At 44.5% G+C, this 19,642-nt stretch overlaps 1 protein-coding gene across 1 annotated transcript in view; it reads right to left on the reverse strand.

Annotated features, from left to right (window-relative positions):
• Nucleotides 1–19,642, reverse strand: part of ERN1 (endoplasmic reticulum to nucleus signaling 1) — a gene marked incomplete at both ends in the record, with an annotated part of 80,766 nt that overhangs the window by 48,418 nt on the left and 12,706 nt on the right. Inside the window, one exon of the mRNA XM_079725935.1 lies at nt 3,725–3,845. Coding sequence (XP_079582061.1) covers nt 3,725–3,845 — 121 coding nt within the window. The remainder of the gene's footprint in view (nt 1–3,724; nt 3,846–19,642) is intronic.

A 19,642-nucleotide genomic window follows, 5' to 3' on the forward strand; every position in this document is an offset into this window, starting at 1 on the left:
GGAGTATAATTGCTTTACAATGGTGTGTTAGCTTCTGCTGTATAACAAAGTGAATCAGCTATATATATACATATATCCCCATATCCCCTCCCTCTTGCTTGCATCTCCCTCCCACCCTCCCTATCCCACCCCTCTAGGTGGTCACAAAGCACCGAGCTGATCTCCCTGTCCTATGCGGCTGCTTCCCACTAGCTATCTATTTTACATTTGGTAGTGTATATATGTCCATGACACTCTCTTCGTCCGTCCCAGCTTACCCTTCCCAGTCCCAGTGTCCTCAAGTCCATTCTCTACGTCTGCGTCTTTATTCCTCTCCTGCCCCTAGGTTCTTCAGAACCTTTTTTTTTTAAGATTCCGTATATATGTGTTAGCATACAGTATTTGTTTTTATCTTTCTGACTTACTTCACTCTGTGTGACAGACTCTAGGTCCATCCACCTCACTACAAATAACTCGATTTCGTTTCTTTTTACAGCTGAGTAATATTCCATTGTTTATATGTGCCACAACTTCTTTATCCACTCATCTGTCCATGGACACTTAGGTTGCTTCCATGTCCTGGCTATTGTAAATAGTGCTGCAATGAACATTGTGGTACATGACTTTTTGAATTATTATTTTCTCGGGGTATATGCCCAGTAGTGGGATTGCTGGGTCGTATGGTAGTTCTATTTTTAGTTTTTTAAGGAAACTCCATAATGTTCTCCATAGTGGCTGTAACAATTTACATTCCCACCAACAGTGCAAGAGGGTTCCCTTTTCTCCACACCCTCTCCAGCATTTATTGTTTGTAGATTTTTTGATGATGGCCATTCTGACCGGTGTGAGGTGATACCTCATTGTAGTTTTGATTTGCATTTCTCTAATGATTAGTGATGTTGAGCATCCTTTCATGTGTTTGTTGGCAGTCTGTATATCTTCTTTGGAGAAATGTCTATTTAGGTCTTCTGCCCATTTTTGGATTGGGTGGTTTGTTTTCTTGATATTGAGCTGCATGAGCTGCTTGTATATTTTGGAGATTAATCCTTTGTCAGTTACCACTATGTACTTTATCTCTGTATCTGTTCGCCCCATAAAATGAAGGCTCTATGAGGGCAAGTATTTTGCTATATCCTCAGGGTCTAGAACAGTATCTGGATACCTTTATAATCTACTTACGTATTAATGGTTTAGAAATACCAATTTTGAAATCTTCAGTTATAATTGCAAGATTAAAATTAAATTGAAAACTCAGGGTCTCTATATATGTTACCATCTTTAATCTTTGTATAGAAATAGAGACAGAGAGGCTACCCGGGGCTGAATTTAGCTAAAATAAGCCAATTTATTCTCAGAAAAACAATGAGACTTAGAACATATTGAAATTTCACTGAATTGAGTTTCGTTACTTGAAATTACTAGGCCTTCATCGGCTTTCTCTAATTCTGCCTTTAAGTGTCTTTTATCTCCTCCTTGCTCTGCCTGCATAACCAGTTGCTGGATCCTCCTGATTCTATTGCTGGCGCGCCTCTCATCCTCCCCACCTCTTCCCTTCCCGCTGCCCCTCTTTCTCAGGCCTGTCTCACGTCTCTGGTCACCCCATGCACTGCCGCTGGATTAATCTGGAAGCAGAGCATCTGCTGAGTCACTCACCTGCTCAGCCGCCTCAATGGCTCCCAACTGCCTGTTCACTCCAGTACAAATGGCTCAGAGCTACCACAGGGCTCAATATCCCCCCTGCCTCCCTCCCTCCACCTCCATCCCTAAGCTCCTCCCAAACCGGACCAGTGCCCACACCCCAGACCTGGTGCCTCCTTTGCTCCTTTCCAGGCCTCACTCCCGACTGAAAGTCAATGTATCCTCCAAGGCTCAGCTCCAACGCGTGGAGCCTTTCCTGCCCCCGCAGCTGGACACGGGCTCACAGCAGTTCCTAGCACTCTCTTTGGCGGTTGCTCAAGGCTGCTCCCGGTTGAAGTTCTATGTACTTGTCATTTCTCCCTCCCGACTGTGGGCTCCCTGAGGACAGGGGCTGCCTTTTTCTTTTTTGTGCCCCATACAGTATCTTTCACAGACTAAGTTCTCTAAACATGTGTTAAATTTAAAAGGAGGTAAATTCTTTAAGCTCTAAGTTACAGGACAGAACAGATTGATTTAAAAAAAAATTTTTTTTAATTTATTTGATTGCATTGGGTCTTAGCTGAGGCAGGAGGGCTCCTTAGTTGCGGCAGGCAAACTCTTAGTTGCGGCATGCATGTGGGATCTAGTTCCCAGACCAGGGATCGAACCCGGGCTCCCTGCATTGGGAGCGAGGAGTCTTAACCACTGCGCCACCAGGGAAGTCCCCAGATTGATTCTTATGTTTGGCTAAGTAACAAACGAGGCAGGACCCGGTTTTGTTGCATAGAGTCGAGGCTACTTGCAGAAATTAAGACTTGGAGATCAATTTAAAACAATACATGTAGGGAAAAGCAAAGCAGAAGAATGAAGTGGCTTGGGGGCAAAAATGTCCTGCCTGGGAATACTGAAACTGAGGGAACAGCCCTAACATTTAACAGTGAAAATGTTTATCTCAATCCTTTTGTGACTTGTTGATTTTCATTTGTGGACAAAATCAGAACTTCTGAAATATAAAGAACTCTGTATAAACATGAGGAGAAAGAGCACAGATAATACTCTGGGAGACTGTAAGGCACTGCCGAAACTGGGCTCTCCCATCTTCTCGTGGCCCCACACTCCTGAGAGACCTGGTCCTTTCCGTCACTTAAAGTCCTTGCTGATCCAAGCAGGCCCAGCAGGTGACGCAGGGCAGTCTGTGGTACCCCAGCTGCCAGCATCTATGGATGGTAACTAGGTTTGCTGCTGGATTGACAAGATGATGTGTGACCTTCTGATATACGCCAATATTTTTCCATGTAAAATACTGTTTTGGAACATTTTATTAATGAAGGGAAAACACTTGTTGTGCTCATGAGAATAATGAGTCACAGATTAGTGACGAAAGAGAACATACCGGTCAGACCTGAATTTAGGGACAAAGGAGAATTATGACAGGACTGAATAAAAGAGATGACTCTGAAGCCCCCAATCCTGGGATTTGCCTGGCTTTTATCCGGGAAGATTACTTTGGGAATTGAATACAATTTCCCAGCTGTTGGGACTCCACGCTGCCAAACCATCACCAGGAAGACAAGATCATAAAATGGAAGCATATGGTAGATCAAGTGAGAGACAAGCTTAGTCTCCTACTTCCCTTGATGTAAAGAGCCAATGAAGTGACTAACTTGGATGAATGTCAAACCTTACAGCCCTCAGTTATTTCAGCCTCTATAAAAACAAATCAGTAATTTGAGGTTAGAGGAGATACCTTCTTGTAATTATGATTACAAGATTCTAATCATTAGAACTCAAAAAAAAATTTAAAGCAGCATGTCTTCCTAAAGACCAACCAGCCAGAACTATTAATAGAAAAGCCTAGAGCCATTTAGACATGAAATCCAGACAGAAGCAAAATAATAATAATAATAATAAAGATATAGCTTGTCTCACCTGATACACTTAGCGGATAATCGCAACTCAAGCTGTAAACATACCCTTTGAGTGCAACCGCTCGCTCTCTTCTCCTTGACTCCATTATCCCTTTTAATTTTATTAAATCATGTATAACTGTTTTTCTCTTTTTCTGGAATGTTTCCTTGGAAGCAGCTGAGTAAATGTCCATGTTACCCAAACACTAAATCTAAATTACCTTCTTTCAAAGTCCATTTGATTGAGCCTGTCCTCTTGCTGACGGCATGCAAACTTCCATCCAGGGTTGATACAAACAGCAAGGTTTCAGGAAGTGTCACAGTGCTGGGACTTCCAAAAATCTGCAATGAGAGGTAGAAGAATCTACGTGGTCAATATGAGTCTTCACCTTGGGCATGTACAACCACAGACAGGCCCCTCCCTTACCCCAAAAGTTATCCTTCTAAAATCCACCACCTTACAGATGAAGAAACCGAGGCTGACGAGCCTAAGTTCCCATCAAGGTTTGCTGCTGAACTGACAAGACGGACAACATCTTGGACAACAGCTGGGTCAGGACTTGAACCAGGTTGCCTTATTCTATCTGAGCAACAATCCTTCCTGCACACGGGCTTATGACCTAACATGTCAGGGATGGGGATTCTGAAATAATCCAAGGCCAGCCTCCACTGAAACAGAGAAAGTATGCTCAGCTTTCTAACTGACTTCTTTCTCTTGGTTATATTTTACCTTCTAAAACCTGGTTATCTTGCAAGACTCCATGATAAAGAAGAATGCCAACACACCCACACGCACTTATGAAATTTTAAAAGGCAGGGAATTTGGGGGAAATATTTAAAGCAAAATAGGAAAAACAGTTCTCATAAACTTATAAAGAGTTTATATAATAATAAAACACCAAGATTTTGAGAGAGACATGTTATAGAAGAAAATGTATAAAAAACATAATCCAAATTATTCTTTACTTATAATCAAAATATAATTTAAATCAAAATGTACTTCTTATGCTTAATGAATTAAAAAACATATTTTACAGAAAATAGCCAAAGGTAGTGAAATTCACTTTCTCATCCATTGTTGATTGGCAATGAAAATTATAAGTTAGCGCAATCTTCCTGGAAAGCATAAAAGTACTCATATTTCTGATCCTGTAGTTCCACTTCTACATCCTAAAGAAATAACTCTGGATATGGAAAAAGCTCTTTGCACAACAATACTCATTACAGCCCATTTACAAACACAAAAAACAGGAAAGACCTCAATTTTTTTTTTAAGACCTAAACTTCTAAATGGTTGAAACAAATTATGACAAAGTCAATGGAATACTATGTAATTATTAAAATAGCAGTTGAAAGACTCCACGGTATAGAAAAATGCTTGCATACGTTATCATGTGAAAAATATAGAATCCAAAATTTAATGTGCACTGTGGTTATAATTATACTGGACACATTCTTTTTTTTTTTTTTTTTTTTGGCCTGCCCGTCCTCTAGCTTTGCTAGGAACAGTACACTCATCCACATGGTTTCCATGGGAGCAGCTGTGTGTGTGTGTGCGTGTACACACACATGAGCAGGTGATAGCTGGTATGGTTTCCTAGGACAACACCCTTTTGAGGTCTGGGCCCACTCTGCAATGCCACCTTGTAATGAGATTTTCTCTTTCTTTGTCACTATACTGTCCCACCAATCAGCTGGTTCCTGTAGGTCTTGAATGAAAAATAGGTCAATGTGGGGCTTCCCTGGTGGCGCAGCGGTTGAGAGTCCACTTGCCGATGCAAGGGACACGGGTTTGTGCCCCGGTCCGGGAAGATCCCACATGCCGCGGAGCGGCTGGGCCCGTGAGCCATGGCCGCTGAGCCTGCGCGTCCGAAGCCTGTGCTCCGCAATGGGAGAGGCCACAACAGTGAGAGGCCCATGTATCACAAAAAAAAAAAAAAAAAAGGTCAATGCAACTTGCTTACACTGCGACAGTTTGAATTTTGGTACAAATTCTATTTTTTTTTTTTAACGACTTTATTGGAGTATAATTGCTTCACAATGGTGTATTAGTTTCTGCTTTATAACAAAGTGAATCAGTTATACATATACATCTGTTCCCATATCCCTTCCTTCTTTTGTCTCCTTCCCTCCCACCCTCCCTATCCCACCCCTCCAGGCGGTCACAAAGCACCGAGCTGATCTCCCTGTGCTATGCGGCTGCTTCCCACAAGCTATCTACCTTACGTTTGGTAGTGTATATATGTCCATGCCTCTCTCTCCCTTTGTCACAGCTTACCCTTCCCCCTCCCCATATCCTCAAGTCCATTCTCAAGTAGGTCTGTGTCTTTATTCCTGTTTTACCCCTAGGTTCTTCATGACATTTGTCTTTTTCTTAAATTCCATATATATGTGTTAGCATACGGTATTTGTCTTTCTCTTTCTGACTTACTTCACTCTGTATGATAGACTCTAGGTCTATCCACCTCATTACAAATAGCTCAATTTCGTTTCTTTTTATGGCTGAGTACAAATGCTATTTTTAAAATATAGGAGTATGGCTGGCTTTTAGCACGGAACATAGAGACTGGAGGGTTACTTGTGCATGGAAGCCTGATCCCAAAATACCTGGTCACTCTTGGTAAACGCCAGGATGACACTAGTTAATCCTTCAAAAGGGAAAGTGCAATTAATGGCTCTCTCCAGGGCAGCCTGAGGTGGCAGGACAAACACTCCAGTCCTTGCATTCCTTTTCCAAGGTGGAAACCCCCTGACAAAGGGGCGAAGAAGCTGCCAGAACTTCCTCTCACCTCTTGCATGTGTCTGGCCTAGAGGGGAAGAAGTCCAGCCCTCCACTTTGCCCAGGGCCAGGGCTCCGCACCTGGAACGAGGCAAACAACAGCAAGCCTTACCCCTACCCGCTGGGTCTACTCTCCATGTAAGGCCTTAAGGATGAAGAAGAAGAGTCTGCTTTTAACGCCACCTTTGCAACGAGGAAATCAGTCTCAGTACAACCTGGCTAGGAAAACGGAAGCCCCAAGGGTAGCATCTGCCCTAGGCAGAATCCAAAGGTCTTGTACACCAACTATTTCGGGGGGGTTAAAATTATTTTAGTTCACAGGGGAACTAAAACTAAAATTATTTTAGTTCACCAGAGGAACACACATCACCCGGAGCACCTGGCCTGGAGAACAGTGACCCTGTGACGATCGCTGAGGACTGGAGACAAATGGGACTTGGAGGGGTGGGCAGGCTGCCTCTCACTGAGAAAGGGGAATGGGTCTGCAGCTTGATGTGGGGTGCCGCACGAAGTTAGGTGGGGGCAGTGGAAGACTGAAAAAATGAAAAGGGAAGATGTATGCATATCTGGGTGCCAACAGGTGGAAATGCCCTCCATCTGTCACATAGTTACCCTAGGAACAACCATTTTTAAGGTCTTGGGAATCACACCAGAATTGGGTTGAACAATCTGGGTGGCTGAAGTACTAAGCCATTAAACTTGGGAGATTTCTGTGGATATGTTTTCCGCCATGTGGAAAAAGCTGGATGAGAGGGAGGAAGGGAGGAAGGAAGGGAAAGAAAGAAAGAAAGGAAAGAAAGAAAGGGGGGAGGGAGGGAAGAAAGAAAGAAAGAAAGGAAGGAAGGAAGGAAAAAAGAGAGAGAGAGAGAGAGGAGGGAGGGAGGGAGGAAGGAAGGAAGAGGCCTGAGAAGAAACATGGCTGAAAGGCTGGGAGAGGGGCCCTGGCCTCCACTGCTCCTCAGGCCTGGCCAAGCTCCTGTCCTTGGGCCCATGGACACCTAATCCTTGCAATCAATTCCCCTCTTAAACTCATTGGAACTAGGTTTCTGTCCCTTGAGACTGAAACAGTCCTAAATACACACACACACACAGCTATTTTTTACTATACCTATAGAAAAAAAAAGATGAAGAAAATATTGTAAAATTAAAGCCATAGTTTTTCTCCTCTATTTTCTAAATTTTCTATAGTATGATCATGTAATATGCAATGAAGTTTTCATAAAACTATAAAGGAGATGGACAAGTTAGCAGGTGGAAGACAAGCTGGGATTTAAAGGCGCTTCAGTGAGCCCCTAAGTTCCAGAAGCACTTTCCACCTCAGGATATTAGACAACCTGATCACCTGTGATCATTGCTATCCACCAAACATGAGACAAAAGTTTAGAAACACAGAGGTCTCCCAGAGAGTGTGTGTCCAGAATAGAAAAGTTTTGCTGTTATTAAAGCCTACAGTACAACTATAATTAACCAAATGCCTCCAATACATCCTGTCACAGTACTGATATTAAAAGGGGCCAATAGTTACTAAAACATATCAGTGCTGCTCCACTACTAGTGTGGAAACAAAAGCCACCTGCCTTGTTTGAGCATCTTGGAAACCACAGGAAGAGCAATTGCCTATGGTTGGTTGGTGACTCAAAATAAAACACTAATCACATAACTAATACAGTCTTCTAAAAATCTCAAAAAGACCAGGTTTGGCTAGGAGTTGAATTTAGCAACTGAGAGTGCTGAATTAATCACAATGTCCACAGTCACGTCACAAACCCTATCAACCCGACAGATTTTTCTCTTCTTTGAAGCTCTTGACATTTTCAAATTAGAACGAGCCACTCTGAACAGCGTTATTCTCTCATCAGGCAAATTAATATTACAAAATTTCTGCCTTTTTCCCCCAGCGTTTTTTAAAGCATGAAAATGTTTGCTTTCAGAGAGTTGCTATAACTCACGTGACTTCAATAAGCTTCTAGATGCAATGTGCGATATTGAGCACAGCTGAGAACTATTTGTACCTAAACATCTAAAAACACTGCTTCACAATAATGACCTTGCGTATCACCTTCACCCTGTCGGTGCTCCCTTTTCCCTGCAATGGCTGAATTAGCAGCAGGCCCTAGAGTTATGCAAACTAGTTTCCAGAGAGCCTGAAAGCAGAAAGAAAAGGCTGATCCTGCAGATCTGTTTCAAGTTGATTACCTGGAATCTGACTCATTTTTCAAACAAGTGGGTTATACACTCCTGGCTTCGACAGTGACTTCTAAAAGAAGGAATTGCAGTGACATTGTAGAGGTCGTGGCAGGGAATCTAGTCCAGCCTAAAACGAGACATCCATTAGCTAATTGGTCCTCATGGAAGTCTGGCCACATACGTCCTCTCACACGAGGTGACCCTGACATAAAAATTCTGGAAATGCCCCGTCTAAGGACCATGGAGCCTGGCAATTCGGACCAGATGATGCTAGGGAAGTGGGTGTCTGTAAAACCAGCTTCTTTCACTTATGTTGATTCCGTGGTAAAAACAGTCCTCACTGCTGCCCTGCTCAGCCAGAACTCCCTCCCGTGAAAACATAATTCCGGGGCTGGATCCTGATTCTGATTATGAAGCAAGATTTCCCAAAGTCCAGCAGCCACACCACTGCATAAAATACACCACTTGCTTTGCATTTCCCACAAAGACATGAAAGCAGCTACCAACTGCTCATACAGAGATGATTAAAAGGTAGTAGTCGCCGACGATTTCATTCTCTAATATTCTAAATTCAGCTAATTGTCAGTTGCTCCTGCATTAATGACCTCAACTGCTTGTATTTCAGGTAAGAAAAAAAGTCTTCTAAAACGAGTTCTGAGATAACTTTTGTTTAGAAAAAGTCTTCAGTAAAGAGCACTATGGACACAAGGGACAGATACGTGTTTAGGTAGCACAAAAACAAATGAAACAAGCCTCTAACACAAACCCACCGATTTCTGAGCTAGTACTTGGGATGGGTCAGGCCAGAGGTGGCTCACCACCAGCAGCTGGAGGAGAAGAGTCAGCAAGGCCGGGGTTTGGTTCCAGCTGCCAGGCTATCATTGAAGTGGCTGCTCCCTTGCACCCACCCTCTGGCACCCGAGGAAGAACGGCAGGAAGCAGGCTGCATGCTGCTCTAGGATTCAGAACACAGGGCAGCCCTGTGCTCCCCATCAAGGTTTCCCAAAAGGCTGCATTTTCCAAAGAAACACAATTCTTAAATTTCAGATAGGTATTTCAAGAACCAGCCCACAGGTTAACGGACTACCTAATAACAAGGGTCAGAAATAAGATTAATAAACTTGGCACAGACCTTTCATCTCAAAGACAGGGGGAAAAAGTGGGCCACGCACACATGTCTCATACCCAGCTTTCCAAAGTGACCTACACTTGATGAGTACCGCAGTGTCGTTTCTATTTCCCAAACTAGTGTGTTCTACCCCCACAAAAAAGTTGTGCACACACAGAGAAGACCCACACTGTGAGCAAAAGAGCCATGCACTTCTCAGGTGGTGTGCACACTGATCGGGTCTAACCCAAGTGTCCATCTCCAAAAGCTCAATTTATATGGCAGCACTAGCATAGTAGAAGTAAAAACAGTAAAAATGATTAGAATAAAAATCTAGGGCTGGGCTTCCCTGGTGGCGCAGTGGTTGAGAGTCCGCCTGCCGATGCAGGGGACACGGGTTCGTGCCCCGGTCCGGGAGGATCCCACATGCCGTGGAATGTGGGATCTTTCCCAGGAATCTTCTTTCCCAGGAAACTTCTCCCCTTCTTACCTCCGTTCCAACAGACCAAAACATTTATAATAATATTAGAATACAATAATCTGGCTAATAACAAAATGACATATATATTTTTTCTTTTAGGAGTACCACACTGATTTCCAGGATTAGCTGAGAGGCTGGGGTTTTTGGTGTTTTGTTTTATTTTTTTTTAACTAATCTTTCTTCAGCGTTCATTGGATTATGCAATGTTATATTGCATAAGCCTCACTTTAGTTTTATTTACTTAAGGTTAAGAAAACCATTCCTCCAAACTATAAATACCATACTTGTGTAAGTCTAGCATGGATATTATCATATTTCCAATAGAATATCCTTACACAACGTAGTGTACACCTAAATCCCTGGAACCTACAACCTGCCACCAACAACCAGTCTGCCTTGCACAGTGCGGGGCTCCCTGCCACAGCTCAAAGCCAGTGGACAGTGGGCCACAGAGGTAAAGCGAAAGTAAAGGGACTTCTGGTTGGTTGATGAATACACATGATGGTATCATAGGTAAGACTTAAACCAGGTACGCAAGTGAGGGAAGGATTACATAAGAAAGATTTCCAAGCTATTTTGTTTTGCTACTTAGGACACGCAAAATCTTGAAAACAATTAAAATTGCATGTCACGAAATGTAGAGTAATAAATTGCAAATGGATTAGAATGTGCTAGGGAATCAGAGCTTATAATTATTAACCTTAGCAATAATGCTCAGAGGTGAGAAGGGCATTCTCTGCCGGGGGATGTACCGATGGCAAAGGACCTTAAAGGGGAGAAAAGACTGCACGTGTGCGTGTGCGCACGTGGTGAGGGAGGTTTCTGATGGATACGAAAGCAGAGGTGAGGGCTAATGGCAAATAGACTGGATCCTTCTGCTGGCTATAATCAGCTGAAAGCCACAGGATAGGTGAGCTGATTTTGAGAGGTATGGGTAAGACACTTCCTGGCGTGCCATAACGGACGCCAGTCCTAAAGGGCTTCTCTCCAAAAATAAAAAAAAGGAAACCTGTGCAATTCAGCACCAAGTTCCTCAAAATAGTATTATGTAACATAGTCCCCTGGTAGGCACTAAACGACATTCAGAAAAAGGACATCTGTGTCTACAATTCTATTTGCAGCCATATTATCTACTGCAGGCTATAAACTCCAGCAAAGCCTGGCTATTTGCAATTCTGGTTGCTTCACAAAACTACCAAGCATTCTAATGCCATTTGGCCACATGGTAGAAGACTGTGCTCAATGATGGCCAAAAAACTACCAAGAATTCACCAAAACAGCGTAAGATTGAAATCCGTACCCAGTAAATGCCAGCACACACCCATTACATAATGGTCCCTTGTTGAAAAATAAAAGCCTTCATGAGTATATGCCTCATAACGACCAGGACAGCAGGCTAAACTGGCAGCTCCCAAAGGCCTTCCTTTGAAGGTATCTTAGGTAAAGGCCTGATTAGACAGATACGACAAAGATTTTTATTCTATTCAAACCCTGCTCCCCACTCCCCATCTCATTTACACACCTGATCCAAGAGTAAAGCACTCCGCTCCAAATGTGGAGACTTCTGTGTAGTCATCTGTACAGAGTGACACAGAAACCTCATTGGGTTTATCCCAATTCAGTAGACTAAAGTTTAAGAACAGAATTAAAACACTGGTGATATTAAGAGACTTAATTGTGTCTATGTCTTAACGATTTCAATCTATTACAAAATCATTCCAAATCCTGTTACACTTTGTTTACCTGTGTGTAGGTCAGCAATAATCTATCAACCATACAGTTCCTTCTAACCAGCCCATCGGCTGCTGTGTTTCCTGATACTAGGTCAATAAAGGTAACCATGACATTTGCTTTGGATGGGAGTCAGGTATCTGGCTGGGATGCAGTAAAGGTCAGGGCCTAACTGAACAGCACTGTGTGGTTTCCAAACTAAGCAACTGAGAGAGTTAAACTAGTATTTGTGGCAATTCTTGCATGTGGTGTAATCCACCACCACCCGAGACAGTTAACAATTCTTCAGTGGCTCAGGCTACTCCTTCAATGGGTCTGATAAAAGGTTCCTCATACAGTCCACTTTATTCCTGAGAGCAAAGGTATGCTAATTTCACAACAGGTGAAGATACTTTCCCCAACTGGTTCTGGGGCCCCAGGCTAAGAGTCTAAGTTCAAGCAGCTGGCAGTTCCATTTGTTTTCACGGTCTCTCTGCCATCAACTTATATCGACACCAAGGGAGGAGGAAATACACTTGGGCATGAAAGGCACTGCAGGAGACGTTCCACCACAAGGAACCAAGCCCCTGTTCTTAGGGTGGCATCACATCCCTAAGGTCCTCAAGCATTTTATTTTATTTTATTCTATTTTTAATTTTTAAATTTATTTATTTATGGCTGTGTTGGGTCTTCGTTTCCGCGCGAGGGCTTTCTCCATTTGTGGCAAGTGGGGGCCACTCTTCATCGCGGTGCGCGGGCCTCTCACTATCGCAGCCTCTCTTGTTGCGGAGCACAGGCTCCAGAAGCGCAGGCTCAGTAATCGTGGCTCACGGGCCTAGCTGCTCCGCGGCATGTGGGATCTTCCCAGACCAGGGCTCGAACCTGTGTCCCCTGCATTGGCAGGCAGACTCTCAACCACTGCGCCACCAGGGAAGCCCGCTCAAGCATTTTATAATATTAAAACTAAAACCTAGGGACTTCCCTGGTGGCACAGTGGTTAAGAATCTGCCTGCCAATGCAGGGAACACAGGTTCGAGCCCTGGTCTGGGAAGATCCCACATGCCGCGGAGCAGCTAGGCCCGTGAGCCACGACTACTGAGCCTGCGCTCTAGAACCCATGAGCCACAACTACTGAGCCTGTATGCCACAGCTACTGAAGCCCATGGGTCTAGAGCCCGTGCTCCACAACAAGAGAAGCCACCGCAGTGAGAAGCCCGTGCACAGCAATGAGGGGTAGCCCCCATTCGCCACAACTAGAGAGAGCCTGTGTGGAGCAATGAAGATCCAACATAGCCAAAAATAAAATAAATAAATTAATAAATTAATAATAATTAAAAAAACTAAAACCCAAGGTTTCACCATCATTTAGTGGTTGAGTTTTTTTTTTTTTTTTTTTTTTTTGGCCATACCATGCAGCAAGTGGTATCTTAGTTCCCTGACCAGGGATCGAACCTGTGACCCCTGCAGTGGAGGCATGGAGTCTTAACCACTGGACCACCAGGGAAGTCCCGAGGTTGTGATTTAGAATGCACGTCTTGCCACTAGTATTTTGTTGTCTTCATTGCAGGGAAACAGCAGCAATTCAGGCCTTGTAAAAATTGAGAAACCTATTAGGCTCACTTACCTTAATGGAGTAGCATCGTAAACAAACTAAACTAATAAAGGTCTAACTTAGACCGTAAATTCATAAAGGGACTACCTGCCTTACAAAAAGCCAGATTTGATCCATTTGAGCATGTATATTCAACTGCAGTTAAACCTATTTATTATTAGGAAGTCTTCAAAAAAAAGACTCAATTAGATACCAAATTTTTCAGTCCTGATAATAGCAACTAATCTGAAAGTGTCAATTTTGCTCTTTACACTCGGTGAGAGATTTCTTTTGTGGGGAGGGGAATGGAAGGGGTTGACTAGAAAGTGGATAAATGCTCTAGTTAAACAAAAATTATCTACAAACAACTGTATTTATGACATAATTGCCACCTATGCTTGCCAGATGTTTCCGAGCTTTATAATGGAAGTCAAACACTATGAAATATACCTGAAGTTGAGCTACCTGGCCAGACTGACTCGCCCTAGCCAGAATCCCCATTGTCTGAAGTACATCTGGAGATCACCCACTGCCCTGCTGGCCCAGTCCACCACGCCACCTGCCCCTCTCCAATTAGCTGATGGTCACTGAAGTCCACATGTCTCCACACAACACAGATCAAACAGGAAGGGCTGTTTACAGCTTCTGGGATACGTAACTTCAGAGATGAAAATAACTGAAGATCACCGTACCCAAACCTCTCAGTTCACATAGGAGGAAGTCAAGGTCCAGAGAGGTGAAGTGACTATCCCAAGGCACCACAGACAGCTAACTGTAGACACAGGACTGGAGCCAAGGTCTCCGCTTCCCCTTCTGGACCTCTGCCCACTACACCACACTATAATTTCACTGCTTTAAATCATGGTTCTCTGAGAAACATAAGCTTCAATTACTTGAGGCCTGGAGCTCAACCCTGCTGAGCTGTCCTGCTGGGGCAGATGGAGATCAGCGCTCTCCTCTGATATGGGGGTAGGATCTTTTGGATGAGATGCCGAATTGGTAATTTGTAGATTCTACATAGACACCCAATATGCCAAAAGGCACTGCGAATTATACAGGGTGGGGTCTTTAAAAAATGTTCTGGATAAAAATTCCTGAGATCTCACTGTAGATCTAAGTGGGCGGGGATAACATCACAGAAAGTCAAAGGTCACAGACTTAGCCACCATAAAAAAAAAATTCCTGCAATACATTTATCCAGCCCAGTTCTAAAGGTTTAAAAAAAGTTCTCTTTGATGATGATGATGATACAGTGGCCACTGCCCATTCCTTTGATGAAGCGAGCCATTCTTTTCATGCCAGTGCCAAGGAAACGCACATTACTGATTAGCATGGGACAACTCCTTTGAACAGCAAGGACCATTTTAATGACATACATACACCAATGAGCCTCACGCAGTGAGCCGTGACTGCTTCACTTAGCAGGAATAAGATGCTCGAACAAAAAGAAGGAAATATGGGTCTGAATATTGACTTTTTCATGGGAAAGAAAATCTTATAAACAACAAGATACTACTGTATAGCACAGGGAACTATATTCAATATCCTGTGATAAACCATAACGGAAAAGAATATGAAAAAAGTATATATATAACTGAATCACTCTGCTGTACAGTAGAAACTAACAGAACATCGTAAATCAACTGTACTTCAATAAAATAAATTTTGAATAAATTAATAAAAAATAAAATCTCATGCCACAGGATTTCCATAATCTCAGCATAGGTTTCCTTATTTTTTAAAATAAATTTATTTATTTTTGGCTGCATTGGGTCTTCGTTGCTGTGCACAGGCTTTCTCTAGTTGCAGCGAACGGGGTCTACTCTTTGCTGCGGTGCGCGGTCTTCTCGTTGCGGTGGCTTCTCTCGTTGCGGAGCACGGGCTCTAGGCACACGGGCTTCAGCAGTTGTGACGCACGTGCTTAGTTGCTCCGTGGCATGTGGGATCTTCCTGGATCAGGGCTCGAACCCGTGTCCCCCGCATTGGCAGGCGGATTCTTAACCACTGCACCACCAGGAAGTCCCTCAGCATAGGTTTCTATTTTCTAGGCTTCTGAGAGGCAAACGTAAGCATCTCAATGCAACTTTCACACACTTGGACAGAGACAGGAAAGCGTCCGAAACTGCTTGGAAGACTGTTGGCACAACCAAACCTATGGAGTTGTGGTGTGAAAACTGAGGACTGAGAAACTGGCTGAGACGGAAGGATGCTGCTTCCTCCAGCTCATCAAGGGTAGGTGGGAAACAGGAGCAGGAAAGAATTACCAGCAAGGAGATACCACGCCTTTGGGTTCACAGAAGAATCCCTTCTAGACACCAAGGAGAACAGAACTCCCTCCAGAGAAAGGAAAAACGGCTGTCCAGGGCCAGGAGAGGGGAGGGGACAGGCTTCAACAGGACATGCCCTACCGCCAACAGGCTCCATTCTCCCAGGGACCTCTCTTTGTAAAGTCGCCGTCCCCATCAGTCTTCCGCCTCATCTGGAGGTCACCCAATCTCAATGCCAACTTCTCCAGGTCAGAAGACTGGCTTCCGTGGGTATCTGAACTGTGGGGCAAGGTGGCTAAGCTTCCAAATCTTTTTTTTTTTTTTTTGAAAACTAAGGAACAGCAATATCCCTTTGAATGCTTGGGAAGAAAAATAAATATTAAGAATGTCAAAGACAAGAGTTATGTAAATATTAGGGAAGATCATTTTATTTAAAAAATTGGTGCTGGCCAAAGATACCATCAGAAAGTAAACAAAACTCAAAATCTGCTTATCCACTCTGCCCCAGACCTCAATTGTTCCCCATCTCTTACTCTGGTGGGCAGACAGCGATAGTGTAAGAGCTGGTGCTGACAATCTAGAATAGGTTAAAATAGGTTTGGCTTGTGGTGCTTAAGAAGGAAGAAGAGTACAACTGCTGAACAGGTTTTCACCAAATGGTACTACGTTACAAGTTCTAGGACTGTATTTGAATTACCGGGAAACTCACTTATGTAGTCGCCCTCATTTTCTGAAGATGCTGAACAATTCGACATATATTTGTTAAGCTTCATTTTTAGTGCCTGGGCAATATAATGTGGCTGCTAGAAGGGCAGTCACTTACCTCCCTGTGCCTTGGTTTTCTCACCTGTAAAATGGGGGACAACAATAGTACCGACTTCAAAGGAGTGTTGAGCTAATATGCGTAATCAGTTAATATATGTAAAGCTCTTAATGTACAGTGAGCATCACATAAGTGTCCGTTCTTGTGATGCTGATTAATCAAGAGCTGTGTAAGACCCTAGGATCTAATCACAACAGTGATCTGATTCTTGCCCTCATGGAGCTTACAGTCTAATAAGGGACCACAGCAGTAAAAATATCACACAAACAGAACAGCAAATTGCAGTAAGTGCTATGAAAGAGACCATAAGAGAATAAAAGGAGAAGCCAATCTGGTCTCATGTGAGGGGGTGTGGATCACAGTGTCAACGGTTTTTCTGCAGGAGTAACATCTGAGTTAAGATCTACAGGAACGGGGGAAGGAAGGGAAGAATTTCCTGGGCCGAGGAAACGGCCTACGTGAAAGCCCTGAGACTGAAAATAATTTGCTGTGTTCGAGGACCTATCAGACCAGTGCTGCTGGAGAGAGAAAGCAGAGCGGGGAACGGGACAAGGAGGGGCTGGGGAAGCAGACAGAAGGCCGAGTGTGTGTGGAATTCCCTGGCGGTCCAGTGGTTAGGACCTCGCGCTTCCACCACAGGGGACACGGGTTCACTCCCCGGTCAGGGAACTGAGATACTGAAAGCCGCGCCATGTGGCAAAAAAAAAAGAAGGCCGAGTGTGTACCTGTATGGAGTGGGCCACGAAATCCACGTTTTATTTTTTTCCTATGCAGCTCACAGAAAGAGCAGGAGGGCATGCTGTTCACACAGGTGTAAAAGCAGATCCGGAGGGAAAAACGCTCCTCGAAGCTGAAGCGTTAGATACACCAGTCTGTGTTCACACCCCAGGTGAGTCTTTTCTGGTGTTTTCATTGATACTAACGTCAGACTAGTGTTGCTTAACCGGTTTACAGCTGAACAGGAGCATAACACGCTGAAACTTCATGGGGGAGTTTAACAATGCTAGTTTTTGTTGTTTTTTTTTTCTTTTTGCGGTACGCAGGCGTCTCACTGTTGTGGCCTCTCCCGTTGCGGAGCACAGGCTCCGGACGCACAGGCTCAGCGGCCATGGCTCACGGGCCCAGCCGCTCCACGGCATGTGGGATCTTCCCAGACCGGGGCACGAACCCACGTCCCCTGCATCTCAACCACTGCGCCACCAGGGAAGCCCAACAATGCTGGTTTTGTGGTGAAATGTGGCCTACAGAACAACCTCCAATGCGAGGTCTCTTGCTTTCGAGACCCGTCCTCTGAGGGACTTCTCTGTCCAGACACCACGCACGGGATCACAAAGCCCCCTTGGAAGGAGTGAAGCAGACCCCCTCCTCTCTTTTTCCTCTCCGGGGGGCTCCCTCTCTGCAGTACCCGCAGTCACTTCCAGGGCTAGTTTCGCTACAGGCAGCTGAAATCCAGTGGGCACTAACCTCAGGGATGGACGTTTAGTCCTGGATCACAGGCTCACGTTCCTCAGGCAGGTTGGCAAGGACATGCAGTATTTATCAGTCTCTTCCAGGCACTCCCTGGTTCACGCTTCTTCCTGTTGACTGACTCTTCTACATCCAACTAACTTGCTGGTTCACCTATTTCAACCCCACCCCACACTGGACTCTTTTCTCCTACAGATACACAGAAAGAAGGGTCCTGTTTTGCATGAGGTGCTGGTGCCTCAAGGCCTATAAGACTCCTGCCTTCAAGGAGTTCACCATCTAGCAGAGAAACAGTGCAATACCGGGGAAAAGACGGCAGGTTCCATGACTGTGCCTTCCAGAAGCTGACATGGCAGCATTCCCGGGCCGTGCCCAGAGCAGTTCCTTAAGATTCTGAGCCCACACTTCCCTGCTCAGGACTTCTGCTCACTCCTTGGCCTATCCTATGTTCATGCAACCCCCAAACCTGCTAATCACCCTTTAAACTCCAAGTTAAGGGAATTCCCTGGAGGTCCAGTGGTTAGGACTCTGTGCTTTCACCGTTGAGGGCGCGGGTTTGTTCCCTGGTTGGGGAACTAAGATCCCACGTGCTACGTGGCACGGCCAAAAAAAAAAAAATTAAACTCCAAGTAAAAAAACCCCAAGGCATCCCCACGAACCTGGCACATGCTCAACAGATGTTTTTTGGACCAGGGAAGCTGAAAGACAATGAGACAGGCCACAGGAATATGTGTCCTGGTTTGGACTCTGAGCAAGTAATTAAACTTCTCTGGGCATCAGTTTCTGACTCTATAAAGTAAGAAGACTAGGTTAGGGACTTCCCTGGTGGTGCAGTGGTTAAGAATCCACCTGCCAATGCAGGGGACACGGGTTCGATCCCTGGTCAGGGAAGATCCCGTATGCCACGGAGCAACTAAGCCCATGCGCCACAACTACTGAGCCTGCACTCTAGAGCCCGTGAGCCACAACTACTGAGCCCACGTGCCACAACTATTGAAGCCCGTGCGCCTAGAAGCCTGTGCTCCACAACAAGAGAAGCCACCACGATGAGAAGCCTGCGCACCGCAACGAAGAGTAGCCCACGCTCACCGCATCTAGAGAACGCTGGCACGTAGCAACGAAGACCCAATGCAGCCAAAAATAAATAAATAAATAAATTTATTTAAAAAAAAAAAAAAAGAAGAAGACTGGGTTGGATGTGCCCTGTAGCTCAGAAGCATGACGACCCATGGCTTAGCAGGCCCTCACCTCTCCTCACGCTTTACTGTAGATTCTTCCGGCCCTCAACCAATCAAAACATGCTCAAAACCCACATGAGAATGAGAGTTTAGAAGTCTTGATGCCTTTGAACACAGTCATGCCCGATCCCGGTCTTTCAACATCCCAGTGTCCCCACTTATCTTTAACTATTGCAACACTGGAAATTAGTAATAATCTGATTCACTTTAAGGTTCAGGGTGGGAGAAAAGAAACACCATAGAAATCGACTAATGTTATTCAGGATGTGGGTGACTCTCAAGTACATGTACTTGCCATAGACTCTAAAGCCAACCACCTCCTAAACCGAAAGGGAGATCTCTGTTCTTCTCCAAACCACAAATCGGGTAAGTGATTGAACTCCCCCCACCCTGCCCCCCTCATCAAAAGCCCCAGAGACTTCCAAGTACTGAACCATCAGATAAGGATGACATAGGGTTGGCTTTAGAAGCAGCTGTGGTTTGGTCTC

Source organism: Hyperoodon ampullatus, assembly GCF_949752795.1.
Source record: "Hyperoodon ampullatus genome assembly, chromosome: 19".
NCBI lineage: Eukaryota > Metazoa > Chordata > Mammalia > Artiodactyla > Ziphiidae > Hyperoodon > Hyperoodon ampullatus.